The sequence below is a fragment of the Muscardinus avellanarius genome, assembly GCF_963383645.1.
Source record: "Muscardinus avellanarius genome assembly, chromosome: 6".
NCBI classification, from domain to species: Eukaryota; Metazoa; Chordata; class Mammalia; order Rodentia; family Gliridae; genus Muscardinus; species Muscardinus avellanarius.
In genome coordinates this window covers 5,486,914-5,507,459 of record NC_137791.1, presented here as the reverse complement: position 1 = coordinate 5,507,459, position 20,546 = coordinate 5,486,914, and the positions used below count along the sequence as shown (strand labels likewise).

The 20,546-nt window shown below is 44.0% G+C and overlaps 1 protein-coding gene across 1 annotated transcript; it reads right to left on the bottom strand.

Moving 5' to 3' along the window:
* Window positions 1–435: 435 nt before the first annotated feature.
* On the bottom strand, window positions 436–20,368 carry ABHD18 (abhydrolase domain containing 18; the record flags this gene model as incomplete). The annotated part of the gene is given in 13 exon segments (XM_080697830.1): window positions 436–487; window positions 2,237–2,399; window positions 3,517–3,895; window positions 5,461–5,562; window positions 6,136–6,225; window positions 8,317–8,455; window positions 11,516–11,533; window positions 13,733–13,743; window positions 13,746–13,829; window positions 13,902–13,980; window positions 17,043–17,143; window positions 19,094–19,178; window positions 20,277–20,368. Coding segments are annotated over 13 exon segments (1,395 nt in total).
* Window positions 20,369–20,546: the final 178 nt, after the last annotated feature.

The following is a 20,546-nucleotide window of genomic DNA, read 5'->3' as shown; positions in this document are numbered from 1 at the left end:
CAAGAGAAGCACACACATTTCTTAAGTCACATTAATAGCAGAAATATCTTATAAAGGTATACAGTACAGGCTGATGTTTTACAATCTCAGGGTTTTTTTTTAGCAATTCCACTAAAACCCCGTAGGTTTCCATGAACACATTCATTTTCCATTAATAAATTATTCATAATTTAAAATGTAAAGCTTCATAAATCATAACAACAGACTAGCTATTGGATATATGGGATTCTCATAAAAATAACAAAATACTTCAAGATCATTTAACTCAGGTATTGTTTTAAAATTACTGAAATGAGTTCACGGTTTATGACGGGTGGATGTGTGGCACTGAAATCCACACTAAACCGGCCGCAGGTGGACGCCACAGGCTGGCCACTCTTCCCCGTCCCCGCAGGATGGCGGTCCTGGAGAGGAAGCGCGCCGGCTCACGGCCAGCTAGTTGGCGTATTTACGGAGGAAGCGCTCAAAAGCATCGTAGATGGCGCGTCTGAAAGTAAATATGGGAGAGAAGCTGTAAGTCATTGGCAGAAAGGAAGGGGAGAGACAGTTCTTTTACTGCAAGGATTTCCAGGTGGATCTGTGGCCTGCAAGCCTGCCTCCTCTCCCCAGAGCCAGGACCCGGCGGCGTCCGCACCCAGGTCCGTCCAGGTCCCACCTCCACGTCCCAGAGAAACCGCGGCTGTGTTTCCACTGGGGAAGGAAGCAGGATCGCCTTTTTCTTTTTTTATTTTGTGGCACTGGGGATGGAACCCAGGGTATATCTACCTCCCTCAGGGCTACACTCCCAGACCTATTTTATACTTTATTTGGAAAGCGGGTCTCGCTAGGTTGCTAAGAGCCTCACTAGTAGCTGAGGCTGGCTTCGCACGTGTGCGATCCTGGTGTCTCAGCCTCCCAAGGACTGGGATACAAGCGTGCCGGTGAGGAGCCTTTTTGAAGCACATTCTTGCATTCCTGTGTGTGCACACAGAGTGTATAAAATGGCAAGGAGCCCTCAACTTGTCACTCTGCTGAGATTAACTCTGTGACTTGTCGGGATGGGGATTCAGTCTATCTCTCAGATCCACACAGACGCTGATTTACTAACAGCAGGTTCTTGGCAACTGAACGTGAAATCAAAAGCCCTCCTTGTAATCCCAGCACTTGAAAGGCAGCTATGCACACTCCATACCTCCAGTGCCGACTAAGCCCAGTGCTTGGGAGGCTGAGACCGGAGGATCGCACAGGTTCGAAGCCAGCCTCAGCCACTTAGTGAGGCTCTCAGCAACTTAGTGAGATCCTATTTCTGAATAAAATAGAAAATAGCTCTGAGAGTGTAGCCCGAAGTTAGAAAGCTTCTGGGTTCCATCCCCAGCACCACAAAAAAAAAAAAAAAAAAAAAAGAATAAAAATTGGGCTGTGGGTATAACTCGGAGGTAGAATGTCCCTGGGTTCAAACTCCAGCTACACACACACACACACACACACACACACACACACACACACGCACTTTTGAGTTTTTACATCTGTCTTTGTATGCAATGCCTAATGCGTTTCATCTATGGTCCCATTAAGATAAAGAAAAGAGTAAAAGAAACTGGATACTGGTCGACTAATCAGGGAGAAACGTAGGTCCTCGGCATTCGCTTATATAACAGGACCCAGCCTCTTCCTAAACCAGCCGAAGTTCTCAGTGTTTGTTAGTTTGCTTTAGGTCTGCTGGGTCAGAGGGCCACTGCAGTACTGGGCTAGTGGTCTGCTCACTCACCAGAAGGGATTCAAGTGCTAAGTACATCTGTAAAAAAAATCATGCCGGGCGTGGTGGTGATACTTGTAATCCCAGCACTTGGGAGGCTGAGACAGGAGGGTTAGGCAGGTTCGCAGCCAGCCTCAGCTACTTAGTGGGGCCCTTTGCAATTCAGTGAGATCCTGTTTCAAAATAAAGAATAAAAAAAAAAATAGGGCAAGGGGTGTAGCTCAGAGGTAGAATGCCCCTGGGTTCCATCCCCAGCACCAGAAGAAGAAGAAGAAGAAGAAGAAGAAGAAGAAGAAGAAGAAGAAGAAGAAGAAGAAGAAGAAGCCGCCTGCCTATCATATCCTCGTCCTACACCTCCAGAGGCAGGAGAGGGAAAACTACCTCAGCATGAGGAAAACCAAAGATTAAAACATAGATGAATCTTCTCTATTTATAAAGGTGAAAAATATCCCCAAACCAAACAAACTACACATAAATATTTGTTTAGACAAATCATCTTACCTGAAGATTCCTTGTTTGAACAGATAAGCACTAATGTGACCGCCTTCGAGGTAACGGATTTCACAACCGGGCCAAATTTCCTGCAGACTTCGAACTCCCGTTCGTGGAATATAGGCGTCTTCTTTGGCTTGTACCACTATAATGAGGCTTGGGTCAACTGGAACTAATTATAGGATTTTTACATGTTAAAAGTCTTCAAGATTTTTCTATAAATATTGAAAATCATATTAGAAAATAAAAACACTACACAATACAGTAAATGAAACTATTTGTCAAACTTGAAACTTTTGATGAAGCAAGCTAAATTATTAGCTAAAATATACCATATATGATATATTTTAGTACCCTAATATGAACATTCAAAAGATATAAAATTTATTTATTGATTTCTTAAGTATTGATTGATTGATTGATTGATTGTGGTACTCGGATTGAATCTGGGGCAATCTACATTCAAGCTACATCTCCAGTCCTATTTATTTTTTTATTTATTTTTGCAGAACTGAGGGTTGAACCCAGGGACATTTTTACCTCCAAACTACACCCCTGGTATTTTTTTTTTTTTTTTTTTTTTGCGGTATTGGGGGTGGAACCCAGGGGCATTCTGCCTCCAAGCCACACCCCAGCCCTATTTTTTTATTATTTATTTTAAAACAGGGTCTCACTGAGTTGCAAAGGGCCTCACTAAGTAGCTGAGGCTGGCCATGAATCAAGATCCTCCTGTCTCAGCCTCCTGAATGCTGGGATTACAAGCGTGCGCCACCACACCCGGCTCTTAATTTTTTATTCTTTATTTTGAAACAGGGTCTCAGTAAGTTGATATGCCTCTTACTACTTGCTGAGGCTGTCCTCAAACCTGCAATCCTCCTGTCTCAGTCTCCCGAGTACTGGGATTACAGGTGTGCGCCCCTATGCCCAGCTGTTTTATTATTATTTGGTGCTGGAGATTGAACCCAGAACCTCATGCATGCCAAACACTTGCTCTAGCACTGAGTCACACTCAAAGTCCCTCCAATGGATTTTTTTTTTTTGGTAGTACTGGGGATTGAACCCAGGGGCATTCTACCTCCAAGCTATACCCCCAGCCCTATTTTTTACTCTTTATTTTGAAGCACAGGGCCTCAGTAAGTAGTTGAGGCTGTTGGCAAACCTGCAATCCTCCTGTCTCAGCCTCCCAAGCACTGGAATTACAACCTTGCGCCACCACATCTGGCTTCCTAGATATACTTATAAATATTCCCCCATCATCAGATGTTCTCAATGTTGTCTACAATTAGTACCTGAGAAGTTTGCCACGTGAGTGCACTCATCCATAACTCCTTTCATGAATATTAAAGATTCTTTTTGAAGGCTGCTTCTCCTTTGTCCTTCGCTGAGTAGGCGGCAGGACCGAGGGCTGTAACCTGCATAGCCACTCTTGCTGGCCGAGATCGTTTCATTCAGGCGGTCTACCTTGGCAGTATCTTGCAACAAGAGTCCTTCTGATGTAGAACTGATGGATGTTTTACTAGAGTTGTGGCACTCGGAAGCTTTCTGGGAGACTACTTGGTTGGTCACATCTAAATTTAAAGTTCTGGGAACCAGATTAAGGTTGGCTAGCTTGTCTGCACCGCTAGGGAAGCGTTTCACAAACTCTTGTCCCATTTTGAAAGAATCTGTCTGAAGATATGAAAAAAAAATTTAATATAAAACCAAGCTTTATTTAACAACCTTTGAAAGAGAAAGGACAAATACCCATCAATGGATATACAAAGTGCGGTATTCTAACCATGTAACAGAACAACGCCTGGCAAAGGAATAACATTTTAAAGTTTTAAACTCTATTTTGAATATGCAAAAGCTAGGGAGAAAATGGGTCATAGAACTCTAGATGAAGGAGATACTACAGATAAGCTGAGGGGATGGGAGGGGGAAGAGGGACGTTCTCAAACGTTCATGACATACATTCACAAACATATCAAAGTCAGTCACTAAGCCAAACGTGAGAAGGAGGCCGGGGGAGGGAGCGGGGCGGGCTGAATGAGTGGCGTGTGCACGGGCGCCTCCACCGTCCTGTACCCCATTAAGATGCATGTCCACAGTGCACCAATAAAAAGTGAAAAAAAAGGAATTCCGTTGTAACACTGAAGACATATGGCAGGCGAGTCGGATACAGTGAAACGATGCTCTAGTATTCCGCCTTACGAGGGCGCCCGGCTGCCAGGGAGAGGAGGAGGGGGTAGGAAGACACGGAGTCTGGGAAGATGGAGAGGGATGTGGTGACGGCTGTACAGCAGTGACTGTGCCCCACTCCACGTCACTGAATTGCACAACTAAACATGATGGACAGCCGGGCGTGGTGGCGCACGCTTGTAATCCCAGCATTCGGGAGGCTGAGACCGGAGGATCGCGGCTCGCGGACAGGCTCAGCTACTTAGTGAGGCCTCTGCAACTCAGTGAGACCCTGTTCAAAATAAAGACTAAAAACTGGGGCTGAGGGTGTAGCTTGGAGGTACAATGCCCCTGGGTTCCATCCCCGGTACCACAAAAAAGGAAAAAAAAAAAAAGACTAAACATGATGGAAACAGCTACTTATGAGGCCCGCTGCAACTTAGTGAGACCCTGTTTCAAAATAAAGAATAGCCGGGTGTGGTGGCGCACGCTTGTAATCCCTGCGCTTGGAGGTGGAGACAGGAGGATCGCGCAGGTTCGAAACCTGCTGTGCTGGCTTAAGAGACCCTGTTTCCAAATAAAAATATAAAAAATAGGTCTGGGAGTGTAGCCCAGAGGTAGAAGGGTACCATCCCCAGTACCACCAAAAAACAAACAAACAAAAAAACAAACAAAAAAAAAATAAAAAATAAAAAATAGGGCTGGGGGTGTAGCTTGGAGGTAGAATGCCCCTGGGTTCTATCCCCAGTACAAAAAAAAAAAAAGCTATTTTCTTTAAAGATCTGTATCGTGTGTGTGTGTGTGTGTGTGTGTGTGTGTGTGTGTGTTACTGAGGAAATGAACCCAGGGACGGTCTCTGAGCTATACTCCCTTGCCAATTGTATTTTTTATTTGGAATCAGACTCTAAGTCGAGGAGGGCATCTCTTAGTTGCTAAAGCTGGCCTTGAACCTGCGATCTTCCTATCTCGACCTCCCAAGTGCCAGGATTGCAGGCATGCACCACCACACCTGGCTTGAATCATCAAATATACAACCAACTCCCCCCAGGTTATGTGGGAATTAAAGTACTTACTCCGCAGTATTCAAGCATATGGATGATTTCTTCTTCATAAACTGTCTGCGTATAATACTGCTTTTCCAGCTCTCTCCAATTAATGGATTTACTCAGCACACCCTAAAATAATAAGTTAAATCATATGATACCATATGTTGCTGAGTATTTTTACTTGCATTATTATTGTGTAACGGAGCTACCACAGCAGGCTTGGGACGGCCTGTACCTAGAGAGGCCTGTGCCCTGGAGTCCGCGCTTGGCTGGTGAGCAGCCTCTGCGTCTGCACGCAGCGCTCTGAGTGCGAGGGTGGATGGCTGCCTACGCTGGCTAGACCAGCGGAACTCCTGCTGAGCACACCTCCTTCCTGGATTCTGGCACCTGGAGGCGAAGGGAACTGTCACGCCCTGGACTGGATTAGATCCCGGGTGCCCTAGGCGCGGGGGAGGCAGGATCTCACACATTTCTGTCCCAACGAAGCCTCTGGGAAGCCTGCCCCATGGGAAGCCTGCGCCGCTGCCCTCTCCCCTCCGGCCGGTTCTGTGCTGCGTCCTGTACAGCTAATTCTTAGTCAGGAGCACAAACGTGCTGAGTCCCGTTACTCCTCCCAGTCAGCCCTCTGATGTGGGGCCGAGTCCCCAAAACAAGCACCTTTAATTATAGATGTATGGGTTTCTAAATCTTATTTGTATTTACCGTAGTGAAGACCCCGGACGCCGTGGACCAAGACAGACACGGGATCAGAGGCATCGGCTTGGGCCAGTTGGACACCGCTAAGGAGGCCATCTGTAACACAGTAACGGGCAGCTCAAAGGGCGTCTGTCTAATTTCCCTACTTGTTAAAATGAAAGCATTTAACACTAAGAAGCGCTCTGTAGTAAGCAGCTGATGTGATCAGACGTGAACACGGGTCTACAGACTCCAGTGGGCTGCCTGGTGACCTAGTGAAACCCTCCAAATCACACTCCTTTGAAAGCAACGACGTGTAACACAAGGGTTTGAGCGCTTCAGGACCTTGGGGAGAGCTGCCTCCTTCTAGGTGGGAACGGAACAAAGGTGCGGCGCTGCGGGGGCCAGAAGCAGCGGAGCCGCAGCGGGCAGCCTCGCTCGGAGGTGACTGTGGCGCCAAGGACTCGGAGCCCTGCAGAGGGGTGCACAGCCATGGGCATGGAATAGCAGAAGCGAGGGTTTCAAGAAGGGAGCAGCTCCTTCTGGCTGGAGGAATTAGAAAGGCTTTAGGAAATGGCTGAGTCTTGTAGGCAAGTTAAGAGGGTCTGGAGATGGAAGGAGGCAAGGAAGAAGGCGGGTCTGGAGGAACAGCCAATACGCCAGGTTTGGCTGGGCAACAAGCGGGTGCGGAATGGGTGAGTGCATGGGTGGGACTGCAGTGTGACCGGGTCCAGGCAGAGATCGCACACCTGTACCACCGAGGGGGACAGGATGGGTGGGACTGGAGAGTGCTCAGGGTCAGGTCAGAGATCGCACACCTGTAACCCAGTATTTAGACGCTGAGACGGGGAACTGCAGGTTCAAGGCCAGCCTCAGCAAGTGCAGAGACCTAGCAAGACCATTTTAAAATAAAAATAAAAATACAATAGGGAGCCACGCCTGGTGGTGCACACTGGTAATCCCAGTACTTGGGAGATGAGACCCTCCCAAACTTGGTGAGACCTGTTTCAAAATAAAAAATAAAAAAATAGGGACAGAGGTGTAGCTCAGAGACAAGAGTGTCCCTGGGTTAATTCCCCAGCACCACAAAATAAACGAATAAGAATAAAACATAAGGCTGGGGGGGTGTAACTCAGGTAGAATGCTCCTGGGCTCAATCCCCAGTACCATAAATAAAATAAAATAAAACAGAGCTAAGCATGGTGGAGTAAGCTTGCTATTCTAGTACTGGAGATGCTGGGACATGAGAATCTCAGGTTTGCAGCCAGCTTAGCCAGCTTCCGCAACTTAGTGGAGCCCATCACAACTTAGTGAGACCCTCTTCTTTTTTTTTTTTTTTTGGTGGTACTGGGGATGGCACCCTTCTACCTCCGGGCTATACTAACAGACCTATTTTTTATATTTTGATTTGGAAACAGGGTCTCTTAAGCCAGTGAGGCTGGCTTCGAACCTGTGCGATCCTCCTGTCTCTGCCTCCCAAGCGTGGGGATTACAAGCGTGCGCCATGACGCCTGGCTTATTCTTTATTTTGAAACAGGGCCTCACTGAGTAGCTGAGGCTGGCTGCGAACCACGATCCTCCTGTCTCAGCCTCCCGAATGCTGGGATCACAAGCGTGCGCCACCACGCCCGGCTTAAACTTAATTTGACAATGCAAGTCACCTAGAGAAACTCCATATACTTGTGGCAGCCGGGGTAAGGGGCCGCAACGGGGTCCTGCTAGGGGTGAACGCAGGTACCGGGCAGCTTTTGAGTAGAGAGGGAGAGAGCAGGTTCAGACAGATGCTCTACCCGGGGCGCACGGGAACGGCTATAAATGAGAGAGGGGGACACAAGAGCCCAGGCCGCCCTGGAGGAAGCCAGCCCGTGCTGGCGGCCAGTGTGAAAAGGCTCTCCTAGTCTGCTCTCCCGGCGCGGGAGGGCAAAAACTGCACAGTCATATTGACACCTGAAAAGCTAGAATTTATACTCAGCTTCGAACAGAACCTGAAATCCAATATCTGCGCTAGTACTATGGAGCACAGCAATGTGTACATAAACCACACAGGAGATAGCATCATCATTTCTTCACTGGAGTAAAAGCGTAGATTCTGTTGCTGCTTCCTGATACCAAACGAAACACAATTCTGTATCGGAAGGGAATTTTGAAAATAACTGTATTTTCTAGACCTGATCACCCTAACAGAACCCAGCCGAGTGGGAGGCTTACGTGTCCGCCCATGGATATTCCCGTCATTCCTAGCGGTCCGTAGCCTTCCCGCTCCAGCCAGTGCAGGAGAGCCGCAGACTCCAGAACAAGCGCTCCTCCCATCACAAAAAGGTCAGACACGTTCTTTAAGCTGGACCTTCTGGCCTCACAAGACAAAATAGGAAAACCATTCATTTTATGCACTTACTTTTAATCTATGCAGATTTATTCCAGAGAGCCATATTTCATGTTTTTTTTTAGGTTTTTTTTTGGACCTGGGGATGGAACCCAGGGGTATTCTACCTCTGAGCAACACCTCCAGCCCTATTTTTTATTCTTTATTTTGAAACAGGGTCTCACTGAGTTGCAGAGGGCCTCACGGAGCTGTCCTCGAACCATGATCCTCCTGTCTCAGATTTTCATATGCTGAGATGACAAGCGTGTGCCACCATGCTGAGTCATGTTTTTCTATTATTATTATTTTTTTTATTTTTATTTTATTTTATTATTATTTTTTTGTGGTACTGGGGTTCCTGGAAGCCCTTCTACCTCTGGGCTACACTCCCAGACCTATTTTTTTTATATTTTTTATTTGGAAACAGGGTCTCTTAAGCCAGCACGGCTGGCTTCGAACCTGCGTGATCCTCCTGTCTCCGCCTCCCAAGCGCGGGGATTACAAGAGTGCACCACCATGCCCGGCCATGTTTTTCTTTTACAGGATCAGACAGCTAAGTAAAACAATGGAATAAAGATTTTATAACTGCCCTAGAGCATATAATCTGCCGATTTTCAACAGCCTTTTTTTGGTGTGCACACAGGGAACTGAATCTGGGGGCTCTACCACCGTTACATACACACCTCTATCAATCTATTTATTTATCTAATATATCTGTTTGTTTGATTTTTATGTGTGTGGTTCTGGAGATGGAACCCGGGGCATTCTACCTCTGAGCTACTCCAACAGCCCTATTTCTAACTTGCCAAGGCTGGTTTTAAACCTCCAATCCTCCTGTCTCAGCCTCTCAAGTACCAGGATTAAAAATGTGTGCCATCACGCCCGGCTCACAAATAAAGTATATTATACTTTATTTGGAGACAGGGTCTCACTAAGTTGCCCGGGCTGGCCTAAAACTCGCAATCCTCCCGCCCAAGTAGCAGGATTACATGTAAGACCCAAAGCCCGGTGGCCCTTCGTAATCGGGCCCTTGCCTGCTGCTCCTGGCCCTCCTCTCCCACTGCTGCCTTGGGCTTTGGGGCTATAATCCCTCTTCTAAAGCCAGGCGCGGTGGTGCACACTTGTAATCCCAGTAGAATGCCCCCGGGCTTCATCCCTAGCACCAAAAAAAATAAATAAATAAATAAATAAATTCCTCTTCAATTAACCTGGACAGTCATGATACCATGTCTCCACAAATCATTCATTCCTACACTGGAGCCCCCAGGCTGCCCCTCTCCCCTGCTTTATTTCTTCTCTTCCATTGAGGAATGTAGGAGATCATCTAACATCACACCATTTTTACTATTATTTGTGCACTTGGGATTGAACCTGGGGACTCACACCTGCTGGGCAAGCATGCCACCGCTGAGCTACACCCCCAGCCCTGTAATTCAATTATTCACTCTGGTATTGGGGATTAAACCCAATAGCATTCCACCTCTGAGCTACACTCCCAGCCCATTTTATTTTTTATTTTGAAACACTCTCACTAGGTTGCTAGACTGGCCTCGAACCTCCTGTCTCAGCCTCCCACACACTGGGATTACATGTGTGCCCCTCCATGCCTGTCTAAGAGTACTGCTTAATTACATAAAATAAAATGCACTTTAAAAAGGAAAAAGCTAGCTGGGCGTGGTGCGCACGCTTGTAATCCCCGCGCTTGGGAGGCGGAGACAGGAGGATCGCGCAGGTTCCAAGCCAGCCGTGCTGGCTTAACAGACCCTGTTTCCAAATAAAAATATAAAATAGGTCTGGGAGTGTAGCCCTGAGGTAGAAGGGTTTCCTGGAACCCTAGTACCACAAGAAAAAAAAAAAAAAAAAAAAGAAAAAAGTTTAGCCGGGCGTGGTGGTGTACGCTTATAATCCTAGGATTCGGGAGGCTGAGACAGGAGGATTGTAGTTCGTGGACAGCCTCAGCTACTTAGTGAGGCCCTCTGCAACTTAGTGAGACCCTGTTTCAAAATAAAGAATAAAAAATAGGGCTGGAGGTGGAGCTTGGAGGTTGATTGCCCCTGGGCTCCATCCCTAGTACTGCAAAACAAAACAAAACAAACAAACAAATAATAAAAAATAAAAAGGAAAAAGTTTTGGCTGGGCGTGATGACATACGCTTGTAATCCCAGTACTTGGGAGGCTGAGACTGAAGGATTGTGTAGGTTCAAAGCCAGCCTTGGCTATTTCCTGAGGCTCTCAGCCACTCAGTGAGACCCTGTTTCCAAATAAAGAATAAAAAAATAGGGCTGGGGGTACAGCTCAGAGGTAGAGTGCCCCTGGGTTCCATCTCCAGTACTACCCCCCCCAAAAAAAGAAAAAAAGAAAGATATATATGATATAAATAGATATATGTATTTTTTGGTACTAGGGATTGAACCAGGGCACTCTACTTCTGAGTTACACTCTCAGTCCTATTTTTTAATTTTTATTTTGAAACAGGGTTTTGCTAGATTGAGAAGTGCTACTTGTGAGGTTGTCCTCGAATCTGCGATCCTCCTGTCTCAGCCTCCCAAGTCCTGGCAATCCAGGGATGGGCCACCACACCCAGCTTCAAGCAGGAAAGATCTTAAGTGAGCCTGCTGAAACTTTTGACTGTGTCTCTTTATTAGACATTAAAATGCAAGAATTGTAAAATACCCGAGCATGGTGACACATGCTTGTACCTAGGAGGCTGAGCGGGAGGATCGTGGGTTTGAGGATGGCCTCAGCAAGTAGTGAGATTCTCTGCACCTGGCGACACCCTGTTTCCTAATAAAAGTAAAATAGGTTTGGGGACACAGCTCGGAGGTCAAATGTTCCTGGACTCACTCCTCAGTACCAAACACACACATCAAAGAAGACTAAAATTAGAATTAAAGTCAACATTCCTAGCACAGTTGCATATCTATATAATTATAGTGCATGAATATTAAACTTAGAAATAGTTAACTAAAAAGCTACCAAACTTTTTAATGTTGCTGAAAATTTGGTATAAAGACTGCAAATGTGCAGCTCACGACTTATACTCACACTTGATCCTTGGGTTTCCTGCAGCCATTTAGGAATATGGGTCAAAGAGAAGAGTTTTAAAATGATTAGGAATATTTGTCTCAAACATTACCTTAAGCAAAACAGTTAAATTTGAACACAGTACTAAAATATCTTCTATTACCTCAATCAGCTCTTTATAAGTTCTCCAGATTTTCAAAGTAATTCTTTCCCTTTAATTTAGAGTTTTTCTTTTTCTTTCGTGGCACTGGGGATTGAACTCGGGCATTCCACCTCTAAACTACACTCCCAGACCTATTTTTTATTTTTATTTTTGGTACTAGGGATTGAAACCAGGGGTTTTCTAAATTCAAGCTATACCCCCAGCCCTATTTTATTTTTATTTAATGTTTTTTTTAAATTTTATTTTTGTGGGAATGGGGATGGAACCCAGGGGCATTTGACCTCTGAGCCACACCCCTTGCCCTATTTTTTATTCTTTATTTTGAAACCAGGTCTCACTGAGTTGCAGAGGGCCTAAGTAGCTGAGGCTGTCCGCCAACTGCGATCCTCTGGTCTCAGCCTCCCGAATGCTGGGATTACAAGCGTGCGCCACCAGGCCCAGCTATTTTATTTTATTTATTTATTTATTTTTGGTGGTACTGGGGTTCCTGGAAGCCCTTCTACCTCCAGGCTACACTCCCAGACCTATTTTATATATTTTTTTAAATTTGGAAACAGGGTCTCCTAAGCCAGCGTGGCTGGCTTCGTACCTGCCTGATCCTCCTGTCTCCACCTCCCAAGCGCGTGCCACCAGGCCCAGCTATTTTATTTTTTAAAGAGAGTTGGTAGGCTGATGAGAGTCTCACTACTTGCTGAGTAGTGAGTCCTCTCGTCTCAGGCTCCCATGTACCGGGATTCTGGGGGTGCGCTACCACACTCAGCTAATTTACATTTTTATTGAGATTTAATCACATACCATATAATACACCCATTTAAAGTATTCAAGTTTAAGCTGGAGATGGTGGTGCACCCTTGTAATCTGAGTACTTGGGAGGCTGAGACAGGAGGATCGCAGGTTTAAGGACAGCCTCAGCAAGTAATGAGACTCTCATCAACCTAGTGAGACCTTCTTTCAAAATAAAAGTAAAATAAGGTTGGGAATGCCTCTTGATCCATATGGTAGAAATGCTTTCCCAATGACTGGGATTCTTTTTCAGGCTTTAGAAATGAGAATGCCCATTTCACAATAGCCTCCCTGGCACTGTGTTTGATTTTTTAAAATCATTGGATTGGTAATTATCGTTTCAACTTTATATTTCTTTTATTATCAGCAATGTTGAACATTTCTTTAATCTGTATACCAGTTTCATTTCTTCTTCTGTAAATAGTCTGACATCATCTTGAGAAATAAGTTAAGAACTGTTCTAAACCTCCACTGTCGCTATAAATAAACTTAAAATGTGTTTCCTTAATTGCAAACATCTGACTTGTGGTGTTAACCTCCAGCATGAGAGCTGGGCGTGGTGGTGGCCCGTAATCCAGCACCTGGGAGGCCGAGACGGGGACCGCGGGTTCAAAGTCAGTCTCAGCAACTTAGGGAGACTCTCGGCACCTTAGCAAGACCATTTTCAAATAAAAATATCAATTCTAGCATAAATATACCAAGAAAAAGAAGCATAATTTATCCTTATATAATAGAAATAAAATCCTTAGGTTGGTCCGTTGTTTTTGTGCTACTGGGGATCTAACCCAGGGGCATTCTACCTCCTAGCTACACCTGCAGCCCTTTTTTATTTTTTGTCTTAAATAGGGTCTTGCTAACTAGACGTGGCTGGTTAGGGAGGCCCTTTGCAACTCAGTGAGACCCTGTTTCAAAATAAAGAATAAAAAAATAGGGCAGGGGGTGTAGCTCAGAGGTCAAATGCCCCTGGGTTCCATCCCCAGACGCGCAAAAAACAAGAAACAAAAACCAGGGTCTTGCGAGCTTGCTGAGCCTAGCTACGCCTAGCTACGCCTAGCTACGCCTAGCTACGCCTAGCTACTTTGCTGAGGTTGTCCTCGAACCTGCGATCCTCCTGGCTCAGTGCCCCAGGTACTGGGATTTCAGGTGCTTGCCACCACGCCCAGCTTCCATTCTTGTTTAAGTGTTTTCTGAACTGATGAGTGAATTAACTGGTCAGGAAGAGCTGGTTCTATCTGTCGTTCCGTGCGATGACCGTGTCTCCAGGTAAGTAAGAGGCCCTATTTCCTAGGTACTCAAAAGGATATAATAAGGGTTCTCTAATAACAAGGAAGCCATCCGGGCCTCTTTGATCATGGGTCGGGCCATCAGTGTCCGCCGCCTCCAGTAATGCTAAGGAGAGAGAGGGACAGACTCAGGGTCTGAGGAGAAGGGCTGCGCGGGCCGAGGGGGAGCCGGCCTTACGTGGTCGCCCGTGCCCGCGAGGTGGATGCACACGGGCCTGTGCTCGCTTCTCCACTCTCTGGGCACAATGAACTGGAACCTGTGGAAAGGACAAGATTCTCTTTAAGAGGCTTTCCGCACATGCTTTCTGTTCTTAAAAACTTTATAATTATTTGGGAGAAAATATCGATTACAATTTTGATGTTCAATGTGTAATTTGACTTCCAGAACCTACAAAGAAATTGTAAATTTGCCTTCTGTTAAGACATTAAAATATTCAATACAACATAAACACAGAATTTATTATAAATATCCTTTACCTAGGTAAATAAATGAAATAGGGCTGGGAGTGTAGCTTAAGAGTCAGAATGCATCTAGGTTCAATCCCCAGTAACACGCACACATGCACACGCACTCACACTTCCGTGCATACACACGCGCATGGGCATGCACACAATTAAGCCCTTAGGGATGGTTCTGGCTTTTTTTCTGCAGGGAAAATGCGCGGCTGTTGAAGCTATGAATGTTTCAACAAAATAGTTGATAATTTTGTTTTTTCTTTACCCTTTAGTATATGATATGACCCGACTCATTAATATACTAATACTTGAAGTTAAGGCCCATCCACACCAGAAAAAACACAGTTTTCTGTTTGATTTTCTCTTACTTATGCTTTATTTTCCAATGTGACTTTTCTTTCTTTTTCTTTTTTTCTTTTTTGTGGTCCTGGGGATTGAACCTACCCTCTACCGCTGAGCTATACCCAAGCCCTTTTAATTAATTAATTAATTAATTTATTATTATTATTATTTTTTTTTTGCGGGTTTGGGGATAGAACCCAGGGACATTTGACCTCCGAGCTACACCCCCTGCCCTATATTTTTAATGCTTTATTTTGAAACCGGGTCTCACTGAGTTGCAGAGGCCTCACTAAGTAGCTGAGGCTGTCTGCGAACCGCGATCCTCCAGGTCTCAGCCTCCCGAATGCTGGGATGACACGCGTGCCCACCACGCCCAGCAAGCCCTTTTTATTTAGAAACACGGTCTCCCTAAGTTGCCCCGGTGCCCTCAAACCTGAGATCCTCCTATCTCAGAGATTACTGAGGTTACAAGCATTCACCATAACACTTGGCTGATTATTATTTATTTATTTTTTATTATGGTAAGATATACAAATTTAACAGCCAGGTGTGGTGGCACACTCTTGTAATCCCAGCAATTGGGAGGCTGAGACGTGAAGATCGTGGTTTGTGGCCAGCCTCAGTTACTTAGTGAGGCCCTTTGAAACTCAGTGAGACCCTGTTTCAAAAATAAAGAATAAAAAATAGGGCTGGGGGTGTGGCTCAGAAGTAGAATGCCCCTGGGTTCCATCCCCAGTACTGAAAAGAAGAAAAAAAAAAGAAAAAAAAAAACTTTACAAACTTAACTGGTGGTGTTATTTTGGCAGTGGGAATTGAACCCAACAGTATTCTAGCTACAAGCTCTGCCCCCCAGCCCTCTTTAATTTTTTATTTTGTTATAGCATCTCCCTAAGTTGCTGAGGCTGGCTTTGAACCTTCGATCTTCCTATCTCAGCCTCCCGAGTACTTGTTCATAGGCTGAGCCAGGACACCTGGCTCCGTCTCTCTCCTTTCAGTCTGCGCTACCCTGAGCTATGCCCACCGCTCCTGCCTCTTTCTTTTTCTAATATCTATGTAATTTTCCAAAGTAAGTGGAGCATCTACAAGAAGAGCATACAGTTCTACAGAGTGAACTCACTACATAGAAACCTCATATGGAACCGGGCGTGGTGGCGCACGCTTGTAATCCCCGCGCTTGGGAGGCTGAGACAGGAGGATCGCACGGGTTCGAAGCCAGCCTCAGCTACTGAGTGAGGCTCTCAGCAACTTAGTGAGACCCTGTTTCCAAATAAAACATAAAATAGGTCTGGGAGTATATTCTGGAGGTAGGAAAGCCCCTGGGTTCCACCCCCAGCACCACAAAAAAAAAAAAAAAAAGAAAGAAACCTCATATTTATTTTCCTTCACAACCTTTAGCCCATAAGCTCAAGAGCGACCCATTTATTTAATCCTTTTATGTTCCCTGCACGTGATCTTCACTCCTATTTCATTTATTCCTTTTATCAACACTGTAAGTATTATTCCTACTTTCTAAAGTCTGGTTGAGATTAAGTAGTTGACCAAAGGTCATTATGCCAATAATTGCCAATAATTAGTGGAGCCAGTTTTCAATCCCAGATCTGTTTAATTCCAATACTCTGGTTCTTTCTATTACATATTGTCTCCAAGCTATACCTTCGGGCCTATTATTTATTTATTTATTTATTTATTTATTTATTTATTTATTTTTGTGGTACTGGAGATTGAACTCAGGAGTATTCTACCTCTAAGCTACATCCCCAGTCCTATTTTTTATTCTTTTTTTAGTACTGGGGATTGAATCCAGGGAATTCTACCACCTCTGGCTACACCTCTAGCTCTTTTTTTTTTTTTTTTTTTTTGGTGGTACTGAGGGTTGAACCTAGGGGCTTTACCTCCAGGCTACACTCCCAGAACTATTTTATATTTTTATTTGGAAACAGGGTCTCCTAAGCCAGTGTGCGTGGCTGGCTTTGAACCTGCGCAATCCTCCTGTCTGCCTCCCAAGCGTGGGGATTACAAGTTTGTGCCACCACGCCTGGCATCTAGCTCTATTTTTTAATTCTTTGTGTGTGTGTGTGTGTGTGTGTGTGTGGTATTAGGGATTGAACCCAGAGCCAGTCTACCCCCAAGCTATACTCTAGCCCTACTTTTTATTCTTTATTTTGAAACAGGGTCTCACTAAGTTGCAGAGAGCCTCACAAAGTAGCTGAGGCTGTCCTCAAACCTGTGATCCTTCTGTCTCAGCCTCCCAAGTACTAGGATTACAGGTTTACATCACAACACTGGGCTTTTTTATTCTTTCTTTTTTTGTGTGTATGGTACTAACAATGGGCATTCTACCTCTGAGCTCCACCCCCAGCCCTATATTTTATTCTTTATTTTTGAAACAGGATCTCACTGAGTTGCAGAGGGCCTCACTAAGTAGCTGAGGCTGGCTGTGAACCATCACCATGCCCGGCTCAGCTATATTTAATGAACATAAATAAAGTACTAATTTAAATTTCTGAATAGAAATTCTTACCTTGCGATAACAGATTCGATTGGCATGATATCCGGCACACAGTGGGCCATCGGGGAAACAAAATGTCCATCGAGGATCCTACAGTCTGACTGCTCTTCAATCTAAAAGAAAAGAAAGCCCAAGATGTACACAAGTAGAATAAGATATTTTGGTCTATCATGGATGTTTTTCTTTTCTTTCTTTTTTTTTGGTGGTATTGGGGATTGAATCTAGGAGCATTCTACTTTTTTTTTCCTTTCAGTATTGGGGATGGAATCCAGGGACATTCTATTTCTGAGCTACGCCCCCAGCCCTATTTTTTATTTCTGTTTTGAAACAGGGTCTCGCTGGGTCAATGAGGATCTCAGTATTTGCTGAGGCTGTCCTCAAACCTGTGATCTTCTTGTCTCAGCCTCCTAAGTACTGGGATTACAAGTGTGTGCCACCACACCCAGCTCACGATGGTTTCTCCCAGCTCACATAGCTTCTACTTACATTTATAATAAAATATAGATATTCTATATCCTATAATATAGTCCAGTTTTGAATATCAATAATTTTATTCATACACTAACAGGCAATGAGTCTAAAATACTAGTTTTGAGAATTCAACAGTATTGAACAATGTAAAAATAATCACAGAAGACTATTTAGAAGTGGGTGTGGGGCTTATAAACTCAGCTACTGGGAGGCTGAGGTAGGAGGATCACAGTTCCAGGTCAGACTCGGTGAATTTAGGGAGAGTCTGTCTCAAAATAAAAAAAATCAAATGGCTGGGGATGTAGCTCAGTGTTATAGCATTCCTGAATTCAATCCTGATATCTTGAAAAAAGAAAGGGAGAAAGAAAGAAAGAAAGAAAGAAAGAGCCCTCAAAATATCTAAAAATATTGCTTCTCCAAAGAAGAAGTAATCTTTCTTTCTTTCTTTCTTTTAGGAAGTATCAGAGATTAGAGGAGATTTTTTATTTTTACTGGTATGCTTGATCCCTCCCTCTGTCCCTTCGTTTCTTCCTTCCCACTGAGGATTGAACCCAGAGGCATTCTACCTCTGAGCTAAACCCCCAGCCCAAATTTATTTCTTATCTGGAAACAGGGTCTCGCTAAGTTGTTCAGGCTGGCTTCGAAACTGAGGTCCTCCTGTCTCAGCCTCCCAAGTACTGGGATTACAAGCATGTACCACCACACCCAGCTTAAATTTATTTTAAACCAAGAATATATTTTTAAGAAAAAATAGAAATTTCAAAATTTAAGAGCCAGGGAGAAAGGAACATCTGTAATGTAGAGAAATTTTCAATTTATAAATTAAAAAAATTTTTAAAAAAGGACCTAACAGTATGCAATATATAAACCCAGGGATGTTTTACAGAAACAGCTAGTTGCTTAATAATCATCTTCTTTAATTTTATAGCTCCTTTTTATATTTGTGTATGATACTGGAGATGGCACCTAGGGCCATTCTACCTCTGAGCTACAACCCAGCCCTATTTTATTTTTATTTTGAAACAGTTCTCTAGATTGATAAGGCTCACTATTTGCTGAGGTTATCCTTGAACCTGTGATCCTCCTGTCTCAGCCTCCCAAGTACCAGGTTTACAGGCGCTCACCGCCATGCCTGGCTATTCTTTTATTTTGAAACAGGGTCTCACTAAGTCATTGAGGCTGTCCTGGAACCTGAGGTCCTCCTGTCTCAGCCTCCCAAGTACTGGGATTATAGGTGTGCACTCCCATGCCTGGATGCACTGATGGGTTTTTTGTATGTATGGTACCGGGGATGGAACTGGGGGGGTCTTCTACCTCCACATTATACCCCAGACCTATTGTATTTTTTATTTGGAAATAGGGTCTTGCTAAATTGCTAAGAGTCTAAATTACTGAGGTCAGCCATAAACCTGGGATCCTCCTGTCTTAGCCTCCCAAGTACTGTGATTACAAGTAAGTACCACAGATAAAAGCACCCAGATACGCTCATGTTTTAGTGTTCACTGTTTATTATACTCTAATATTCAATGTGTCTTGGCACAGATGTATGCTGAATTAAGATCTCCACAGACACATTTCTTTCATTTCAATACCTTATCAACGTATACTGGATAGTCACGTGAAACCAGATTCTGGCATCTCTCTCGATTTCCAATCATTTTTCTGAATTCGAAGAGCCTAATACAGAAAAGACAAGAAAGTTAACCTTCATATCACTATTATACCCATTATACTGAGACTGATGAATATTGATTAAAAATAGCAACTCTAGTTCATATGCCATATTAATATCTAATTATTGTCACTAAAGGAAAAGAGAAGATTGCTAGTTTTTCAAACTGGGTACTCTTCTCAGAAAAAGAGGAAATACAACACTGTTCAAAAAATAATTAGCACATATAAGACTCAAGATTAAGCTGGACCTGGTGGCGCACATCTGTAATCCTAGTACTTGGGAGGCTGAGACAAGAGGATCACAGGTTCAAGGACAGCCTCAGCAAGTACTGAGACTCTCATTAACCTAGAGAGAACCTGTTTTAATATAAAAATAGAACAGGGCTGGGGGTTAAGATAGCTCCAGCTACTTAGTGAGGCCTCTGCAACTCAGTGAGACCCTGTTTCAAAATAAAGAATAAAAAATTGGGCTGGGGTGTAGCTCAGAGGTCGAATGCCCCTGGGCTCCATCCCCAGTACCGCCAAAAAAAAAAAAAAAAAAAGTCTTATAATGTTATAAGCTAAAAGTCAAGAGAAATAAAAGAGAAAAAAATTATACTTTTAATAAAATTTAATTTTTAATATTCTGGGTAATCACTCTGTATTTGAGAAAAGATAATTTTATAATTGAAATAAAATTTTATTTTATTTTTAGACAAACATTCTAAATTTTAGAGAAAAGGATTTCATAACTGAAATAAAATTCTTTTTTTTTTTTTTTGTGGTACTGGCGATGGAACTCAGGGGCATTCTACCTCTGAGCTACACCCTCAGCCCTATTTTTTAGTCTTTTAATTATTAAAAAAAATTTTTTTTCCTGTGGTACTGGGGGTGGAATCCAGGGTTTTGTTTGTTTGTTTGTTTGTTTGCTTTACCTCCGGACTATATTTGGAAACAGGTTCTCACTAAGTAGCTGAGGCTGGCTTTGAACCTGAGCCATCCTCCTGTCTTAGCCTCCCAAGCACTGGGATTGCAAGCATGCACCACCACGCCTGGCTAATAAAATTCTAAATATTTACTAAAACAACAAATCCCAACAGACGCTGAGGGGAGACTGCTTACCTTTTGAGGTCTTCTGGCCTCCCCCATCCTCTGATGAAAAGCTTCGTGAGGAGAAGTCTCCGGTAGAGGATATCTAATTTGCTCACACCCATCTGTAGACGGCATCTAAAGGGACCTAAAGTGACTTTAAAATAAGAGATGGGATTCAGAACTCTGATTAAACACCTCCCTCCATCTTTGCAAACTGCAAGGTATCACTTGGACTTGCTGTCAAAACCTGTTTATTCTACGTAGATAGGGGGATTGAGACCCCGGAGAGCGAGGCCCTCT